This window comes from Palaemon carinicauda, chromosome 32 (assembly GCF_036898095.1).
Source record: "Palaemon carinicauda isolate YSFRI2023 chromosome 32, ASM3689809v2, whole genome shotgun sequence".
NCBI lineage: Eukaryota > Metazoa > Arthropoda > Malacostraca > Decapoda > Palaemonidae > Palaemon > Palaemon carinicauda.
Window position 1 is genome coordinate 40,704,625 of NC_090756.1, and position 10,000 is coordinate 40,714,624.

At 34.5% G+C, this 10,000-nt stretch overlaps 1 protein-coding gene across 1 annotated transcript; it reads left to right on the forward strand.

Moving 5' to 3' along the window:
- The first annotated feature begins 7,478 nt into the window (after positions 1 to 7,478).
- Positions 7,479 to 9,366, forward strand: LOC137625769 (piggyBac transposable element-derived protein 4-like). Its single transcript, XM_068356660.1, has 3 exons — positions 7,479 to 7,575; positions 7,966 to 8,868; positions 9,259 to 9,366. Coding segments are annotated over exons 1-3 (930 nt in total). The 5' UTR covers positions 7,479 to 7,549; the 3' UTR covers positions 9,260 to 9,366.
- The last annotated feature ends 634 nt before the right edge of the window (positions 9,367 to 10,000 follow it).

A 10,000-nucleotide genomic window follows, 5' to 3' on the forward strand; every position in this document is an offset into this window, starting at 1 on the left:
CCGTTTCCCTCTCCTGGATTTACCTTCATAGTGGTGATGACTTTGATGGAGTGGAAGGAGTGTGAGATTTCAAAGGCCAATTGAATATTCTTTTGTTCTCACTTAGAAAACTGAAGGTTTTTTCCTTCAATGCTGCTCCGCCCTTGAAACTTCACAAGGGGCTTGCACACACAACTGTTCCAGACTAAATCTATTCTCTTATCAACGTAGAAGTGTCTTTTTGGTTCTTTTCTTTAGTACATTGAATACGATGATTCGTAGAGACATTTTATTTTGGATGATTGAATTTCAATTTAGAACATTTATGCCTAGCGATCTGTTGGACTGGAATTTGATACCCATTCTAGTTTGATAGTTTCTTTTAATGTCGACAACCTCACCATCATGGTGAGATATGGATGTGGGGGGTGGGGGTGTTTGGGTATCCTATAGGTCTATCTGCTGAGTCATCCACAGCCATTGCCTGGTTATTCCTGCTCCTAGCTTGGGTGGAAAATATGTTAGAACCTAATAGGAGTACCAAAATGAAATGAGTGAGAAAAGGAAGTGAATAAAAGTTTCCAAACTATAGCCAGATAAAACCACAAAGCATATTTTTCCAGCGTATTACTTTAACAGCAAGTGGCCCAATATACAGTATGATATCCGGACTTCCGGTAATCCAGCAGGCAATATTGAAGGATGATTTAATTTCCATTGATAAATATTTTTATATCTAGAATTGGATGGCAATTGTGAGACTATTTGCAGGTAGAGTTAGAATTTAAATGATATCTGAGCAGTTTATTCAATTACGAATATATATATATATATATATATATATATATATATATAATATATATATATATATATATATATATATATATATATATATATATATATATATATATATATATATATATATATATTTAGGTAGATAGAGTGTATATATATATATATATATATATATATATATATATATATATATTTCCAAGAAGGGATTCCTTAACTTGACGAAAGTGTTTGCGTATCGCCATGATTAGCAACGTTGTACTAGTAAGGGCTACTCGTGATAGGTTTCTTTGCTGTGAGCGATCAGACTAAAGTCTTCCACCATCACCAAAGTGCAGTGGACAACGTGGTGATGAAAAGGGTCAAACTCCAGACCGGAATAAAGACATGTCTGATCAGCGCCCATACACCATTTTCATCAAGTTAGAACCAGTGAGAGTCAGGCAATGGCTGCTCATGTCTCGTAGGTTGACCTGTAGGCTTCCCAACACCTCCTTTCTTTGCTCACAAGGATGGCGAGATTATAGACAGCAGGATTCGAAACTCCCGTCCAACAGATTGCAAGGATTGGTCGTTCCCACAAACACCCAAATTAAGACCTGGGGGAAATAGGCATCTGAGTGATGAGGATTGTGCAAGTAGTTCCATAGACGGGTTCCAGCAATTTTGTCATCAAATGTATTATATATATATATATATATATATATATATATATATATATATATATATATATATATATATATATATATATATATATATATATATAAGGGATTTAATTTTTTATGATTTTTCAAAATCCCTTTTCTATGGACGCTACACCAATGACGTGTAGTTATTTCGAGGGCATTGTTCCCTATTTAGTGATGATTGGATGAAATCGTCGAACATGAAACTTTTTTATAGGACAAATGACTCAACTGTCGAGATAAATGTATTCTGTGTAATTTGATATGAAGTCCTTGTATGGTTTTAGTCTGTCCACGCAACAGTGTTCCATAAAAAATCCAAATAATATATTTTATGGAATAAATTTGACACGAAAAATAAATCTAAATTGTCTGGTTATCTCAAACAAATGCAAAGAAAATTGCAATTGATTTGATCAAAATACGTCAATTTCTAAGTAAAGAATTCGGTGTTTAGTTACTATTATTACTATTACTACTAGCAAAGCTACAACCCTAGTTGGAAAAGCAGGATGCTATAAGCTCGGCGGCTCCACCAGGGGAACATAGCCCAATGAGGAAAGGAAATAAGGAAATAAATAAACTGCACGGGGAATAATGAATCTTTAAAATAAAATACTTTAAGAACAATAACAACATCAAAATATATCTTTCTTATATATATATATATATATATATATATATATATATATATATATATATATATATATATATATATATATATATATATATATATATATATATATATATATATATATATATATATATATATATATATATATATATAAGCAAGAGGAAGATAAATGAAGATACGGTGTACTCGAGTGTAGCCTCAAGCAAAGGAACACAACACGTTACTTTATCCCACATCAGGTCGTCCTAATATTATATCATAAAATGTTATTTTGTTATTATCATTGCAAGTAAAGATTTACTAACGAAAAAAAAACTGACACTAAAAGGATAAAATCAACAGGGAATACAAATATTTATATAAAGTCTTAAAAAAAAAAAAAAGTCTTCCCACATTTCATATGAAAAACGAATTTGAACAGAAGAGAAACTATAAAATATATGGGAACACTTACGCCATCTATGGACAGAAGTTCTTGATTCGTTCTTATGAAGAAGTGCTTTTAAATGTTGCTGAAATCGAAGTGCCAAATGCAACGCCAAAACTCTCACTGAAAATGGTAAACAAAACAAAATAATAATCTTAGTCAAGTTTAGGATAACAAAAAGTTGTCATAATATGAAAACAACATCCGTAAAATCACGCAAAATTTCAAAGAAACATCATTACCAAATCTATCACATCCAGAAATCTATAAAATAGATAAATGTGATAGCATTTTCTAAATTTAATGTTGGCACAAATGTTAAACTTCCCACACTTTTACAATAATATAAAAATCTAGTAGATCAATATTAATCGAAAGGCATTAAAAAAAAAAAATACTGATGGCCCAAAGGCACAGTAAGGTACGATATAAATGTGGTCCATAGGCTTGGGAGGTCTGGTGTGGATCTCTGGACTGTCCCTTGCGTTTGTGTCTCTATCAGATGATTCTCTCACTCTTAACATTATTATTATTATTATTATTATTATTATTATTATTATTATTATTATTATTATTATTATTATTATTATTATTATTATTATTATTATTATTATTATCCTCTGAAATGTTGTTCATAACTTTCTAACTTTAATAATGAATACAAAATCACTTACTATCTTATGTTCGGATTAAATAGATTTACAAAATGACGGCTTCTTTAGAAAAAAAAGAAGAAAAACAAAAGTTAAATACTATTACATAATTTAAGAAATCTAAAAACTATGAACAGATTTAATAATTCGTTTTCGAAGAAGCCCTTTAGTTAAACTTTTTTTTCATTCCTATTACCTAACTAGAAAAGTAATCTGAGAGTGCAGAACTCCGCCACGATAGCTTATTACTTCGAAACCAAATTGCCTCTCCCCGAATCAGTTTAGACCGTGGCGTATTTGAAGTCTGTGTGAAAACAATTAGCGAACTTGGGGTTAAGGTTAGGGTTAATTCAGTCGACCAATTCTTCGATCTTGAGCTTGACCTTTGACCTGGGACTTTCAAAATCTAATCACTTCCACGTCTCAACATAATTAATCCCTGAAAGTTTCACTACTCTGTGTCAATTTTTGGTCAGGAAGTTGTTCACAAGTGAACAAACAAGGCTGAAAACATAACCTTCTCCCAACATCGTTACCAGCTCTATAAGAGCCGAATTTGGCTGATCTCCTCTTTTTATAAATGCTATTAATAAATTTATTAAGTTAAAAAGCTTCCAATGATTGTCATAGTGATCAAACAAAGCATTTTCTGCGGATGCAATTTTACTAAGTTTGAACAAATGTTATTTCCATATTTCAAATAAAATATTAATCCCTCATAAAACAAAAAAGAAGTCTTTTCAGCCACAAAAATATAATTCATATATAACATTTTCCCGACCATTCAATTCCATAATAATTCCATAATATAAATGTTTTATGGGGTTTTATAGAATATGATGAGGTTATATGGTATTTTCAGAAATCAAATGACCATCAATGTTCCTAAATGGTGCTGTTCCCATCACACACAACATGTCTCCATTTCTTCACCTTTTTTTGTGTTATTCGATTCTTCCATTCATTTGTTGTTATAATAATTTTTCTCTTCATTTTCTTCTTTATCATTGAGGATTTAATTCTATTCATAATTTTACTTTTTTCTTTCACCGTCGTCTTTCTTCTAACAAAAAAAAGTTAAAGTCCTCCTTTATAGACCACTCATGATTTATTTTTGTTTATATGTATATGTATATACACAAACACAGATATACATATATACATACACACACATACACACACACACACACATTATATATATACATATATATATATATATATATATATATATATATATATATATATATATATATATATATATATATATATATATATATATATATATATATATATATATATATATATATATATATATACAGTATTTGTCTTTATCTAAAAACAAAAGTTATACAAAGGCTCAATATTCATTTTTAAAACAAGACTTTTTGTCGTGGGTACAATGTAAAGATAATCCACAGTTGTTATTATCATTATTATCACTAGCTAAGCTACAACCCTAGCTGGAAAAAAAGGATGCTGTAAGCCCAAGGGATCCAACAGGGAAAACAACCCAGAGAGGAAAGGGAAAAAAAGCCATATGAGAATTAATTGATAGAATAACTTAAGGTCAGTAACTAGGTTAAAATAGATATATCAAACTATGGAGAGAAGCTCATGTTAGCCTGTGCCACATAAAAGCATTCGCTGCAAGTTTGAACTTCTGAAGTTTCACAGATTCAACTTCCCGTTCAGGTAGTTTCCAGTTTCTAGATAAAACCACAAATTGATCCAAAAAGTTAAAATATCTTTAAAATTTATTAGTGAGTTAAAATAAGATCAACATAAATGCAATACACTAGAAATGATGAAAAATTTACTGAAATTCTTTTTCCTATGTACATTCGGACAAATGAATTACAGGTACACCAAGCTCTGAGGACCACCACCTCTGCCATCTCTCCCTCCACTAGCTATTTGGTTACTCGCCCTGCAGTAAGGGTGTGACAGGGTGTATCCAACTGTACATAATCACCCAAATATTCACGGCTATCAACAGAGAAATGCTTCCTTGTCTATCGATAGTTAGATGAACAGAGATAGATCACGAACTAAGCCAATATGTCAACTGTGGGAATTTCATTGTCTCTTCTCCAGTATCGAATTGGGATTCACAAATTTGCAAAGTTAGCGACAATTAAGGACGTCCTGGGAAAGGCACAGCTGGCACATAGCGCACCCACACAGAGAGAGAGAGAGAGAGAGAGAGAGAGAGAGAGAGAGAGAGAGAGAGAGAGAGAGAGAGAGAGAGAGAGAGAATTTCAAGACACATCTTTCATGATCTATCTTACCCCACATCAGTATATAGGAAATATAAAAATTAGCTATATTGAGCCTTTTATTTAACCGAACACTCACTCATGGTCAACACCAGGCCTTTTCACCTCTTTCAAACTACATTTCATAAATAAAACTCAATAAATACAAAGATCTTCGTATTTTCAGGAATCAAATGAGGATCAATGTTCTTAAATAGTGCTGTTCCCCTCACACTTAAAATGTCTCCATTTCGTCACCCTTTTTATATTATTCACTTCTTCCACTCGTTTGCTGTTATGATTCTTCTTCTTCTTCTTCTCCTTCTTCTTCTTCTTCTTCTTCTTCTTTATTGAGGATTTTATTCCATTCAAAATTATACTTTCTCTTTTTCCCATCGCCTTTCTGATAGATTCTTATAGGTGATATATATTGATATAATTATATGTATAATATATTATATGGTTCCGGGATCTGAGCACCCAAAATATATATTATACTACGGCTCGTAACTGGGAACCAAACATAATATAATATTATATATACTACGACTGGCAAGTTAATGAACCTTCGTATTTCAAACTCACTTGTTTGCTTTTACCTTAAAACTGTTACACTTTAACCCTGGATAGGTAGCGTGGTGTCGGATTTGGCCGGGACGCGGCGCAAAAACTTGTTTTTTCGTTTCTGCGCATAGACGCCTTGCAGTCTCTGGCCTGTCTACCCAGGAGCCGTTAGTTGCTCACCAGCTTCATCGCAGGAAACATTCGCCACTTCTCTACTCCGACGCATTCGTCAGATATCGGCCTCCAAAAATTGGAATTGTTGCATATTACCAACCACGCTACCGTAACAGGGGTATGTCACGCATACGCAAACATTTTGTATTTTACATTACTGTATTATTATTTAGTGAAATAATGTAATTGTGTCTATCGGAACATATCAGTGAATGGTGTAGGTACTTGTACCAATCGCCATTTTGTTTTGAAAGCAGCAAGAATGTGATTTTGAGGGTAATTTCTAATTTTCTATTTTTTCCTGTTTTCAGATTTTCAGCATGGCGAAGAAATATCTCAAGGAGGAGGAGTTTTTGGAGCTCCTTTTCGTCAGTAGTGATGAAGAAGAGCCTTTGACCCTTACCTTTGAAGAAGACACTATCCAAGACGACTTGGTCGACAATGAAACCTTGCTGCGTGAGGAAAACGAGGATCAACTTTTGGCTGCTGAAGTAGCGGAAACAGCGCATGAAGAGAGACATGATTTTGCTGTCTCGCACGCAGTTCGTCTTGTTTCCGTTGTTCCTGTGACTCCTGCAGAATCTCCTGTGCCTTCTTCAGCGTCTCCTGGGCCTTCTTCAGCGTATCCTGGGCCTTCTTCAGCGTATCCTAGGCCTTCTTCAGCGTCTCCTGGGCCTTCTTCAGCGTATCCTGCGGTTCCTGTGCCTCATCTTAGTCCCTTGGAGATGAGGAGTAGGAAAAGGAGGAGAGGACCTCTTTGCCCTGCAGAAGGTGTGGCATTGAAGAGATTGCCGGATAACTCTTACATGGCTAGGGACAAAATGAAGTGGCACTCAGAGCCAAACCCAACAATGCCACCAATCTTGAAGATTGACCAGTTTGACAGTGCCGGTCCTACCATGGCTGTCTTCGGGTGTAGGACTCCTGCTGAAGTGTTTGAAAAATTTTTGACAAATATAATGCTTGCAGAAGTGGTCATCCACACCAATGACAAAATCCTACCCTACGGAACAAATACAAGCGGCAAAACGACCCCACCTTCAAGGATGTGACCCTCATGGAGTTACGTGCCTTTCCTTGGGATCCTCATCATGACAGGGGCACGAAAGGACAATCATCTGACAGCGGAAGAGATGTTCTCTAAGTCTCTAGGATGTCCCTTCTACAGGAGCATCATGAGTGAGCGCCGCTTCGCATTTATTCAGAGGGCCCTACGTTTTGACAGCATTGCCACGAGGGAGGAGCGTGTGACACATGACAAATTTGCTCCCATAAGGAATTTGTGGGACCGAGTCATTGCCAATTGCATTGCCAACTATGAACCCAGTGGGCATCTCACTGTGGATGAGCAGCTCCTCGGCTTCAGGGGACGGTGCCGTTTCAGGATGTACATCCCGAATAAACCAGCAAAGTAAGTAAAAAGTTTTATTTATTTTTTATATACATATATATATATATATATATATATATATATATATATATATATATATATATATATATATATATATATATATATATATATATATACTGTATATATATATATATATATATATATATATATGCAATATTTTTAATTTTTTTGATATATATGTAATTTTAAAAAAAAAATTTATAGGTCTAGTTTTGTTTTCTTTATATATATTGTTTTTTTTTATTTTGTTTTGTTTATATTTATTGTTTCTTTTATTTTTTTTCTTTATATTTATTGTTTCTTTTATTTTGTTTTCTTTATATTATTGTTTCTTTTATTTTGTTTTCTTTATATTCATTGTTTCTTTTATTTTGTTTTCTTTTCTCTTAGGTATGGCATCAAGTTAGTTATGGCATGTGATGCAGACACGTTCTACATGTGCAATGCCATTCCCTACCTGGGCAAGGGAACTACCAATACAAGTACGCCCTTGGGAGAATACTTCACGTTGGAGCTAACCCGACCCTTCAGGAAGGCTGGGCGTATTGTTACGACGGACAACTGGTTTACTTCCCTGCCACTAGCCAAGGCTCTCCGTGAACGTGGGATGCATTTAGTTGGTACTATTTGTCCAAAACCGTACCTGCCTACTGTGTTGCTGTCAACGCCCATGGAATTAGGCGAATCTGTTGCCACGTATAATTACAAGGACAAGGTCACCGTTTTGTGCCAACGTGTCAAGCCGACGAAAACGATCCAGATTTTTTCCACAGATCATCACAATCCCACAGTTATTGAGCATCATAAAAGTCACATGCACATGTTTTATAATGCCACAAAGGGAGGAGTTGACACGTTCGATCAGATATGTTCTGCCCTGACCTGCAGCAGGAAGACCCGGAGGTGGCCCGTATGTGTCTTCTATGGGATTATCAATCTTGTTGTGAATAATTCCTTTTTTATCCACCAAAATTTGCCTGACAACACCTTGTATAACAGGAGGCAATTTTCTGCGGAATTGGCCATGGAACTCGCCCGTGATGCAGCACTTTCAAGACTCGCAAACAAGAGGTACCTCCCAAGGGACTTGACTTACCTCATTTGCTCTGTTTTTGCGGTACAAGAGCCCGAAGACGAGAGTCCAGACACTCCAAAACGAAGTGAGAAGCGCAACAGATGCCCTCTCTGCCCTTCTTCTTCTAATGTCAGGACCAAGCTTTTGTGTGGCAAGTGCCATAAGCCTGTTTGTAACTCCCATGTCAACTACACCTGCGACCAGTGCCAACTCAAGTAGTAAGTTTCACGAATTATTTTTCTTACCCGTTTATACTTAATAAAAATAATTTTTAACCTTTTTGCTGTCATATAGGGTCATCCTAGATTATTTATTTACCATTTTATTGCATATACATCAATTATTAGTACTCTTTCTAGATATGCCTTTCTTTTACGTCAATGGCGCACGGTACGTGTTACATTTGAACTAAGCTTTTGCCCAGTTTAAATTAACTATATATAATTCCTAAGGTTTTGCCATCATCTGGGATCATTGTAGAGAACTTTTGGAAAAATTCATCCAAATATAATAAGTATTACCACTATAAATATAGCATTCCTTTCACACAAATATTTTGTAGTGATTTTGCGTATACAAAAATTGACCGTTTTTTCTTTTCTTTACAGATCTGGCAGTTTTGCTGATATCGGCGATTTTTTTACGTCAAGTTGTGCACACAGGACTCTAGTATCAGCACCCAAGTGGTTTTTTGTTCATTGTTTTATTTTAAAGTGTCTAGTGCAAGTTATTTAGGAAAAATTGTATTTTTATACTTATTTTCGTATTTATGTAAGTACAGTGTTATTTTATATTCAAAATTTTTTTTCTCCTACACCAGTAGAAAGTAGCCTCTTTAAACTAGTAAACTATAAAAATAAAAATAAATTGTAAATTGGTATCCTCCCGTTAACCCCCCCCCCCCCCCCGAAAGGGAGTGTAACACATATGACACCACTCTACCTGTTACGGGCGGGTTTGGCCACGCTACCTGTCCAGGGTTAAAACATTAAGAAATGAATTCTGAGACCATTAAATAGCTCCCAGATAGCAATATATAAAACATTGAATATCCAAAGGTCTCTTAAGCACACTCAAAACCAAACTGGGTAATTACTCTTAAGTTTTATTAAAACGTATTCAACTTACTGTGGTTCTTATCAGGAATACGAAGAGAATCTGGTTCCAAATAATGAGGATTGGAATAATACATTCTTTACAAAAATAAATGTATTCTATATAAAATACACTTTGAAAAGAATTTACATTAAAAAATAAGTCAGTGGAAAAAAATATGTGTGAAAAACACTTGGAATAAGACAAAAATTTTACGATCTGAAATTACTGTATATAAGAACTTGACTTGAACTA

Bases quoted from the DNA above. Each gene is read 5' to 3' on its own strand.
- LOC137625769 (XM_068356660.1), top strand. From the start codon at position 7,550: ATGTACATCCCGAATAAACCAGCAAA. The intron at 7,576-7,965 runs GTAAGTAAAAAG...CTTTTCTCTTAG, and splicing joins ATCCCGAATAAACCAGCAAA to GTATGGCATCAAGTTAGTTA.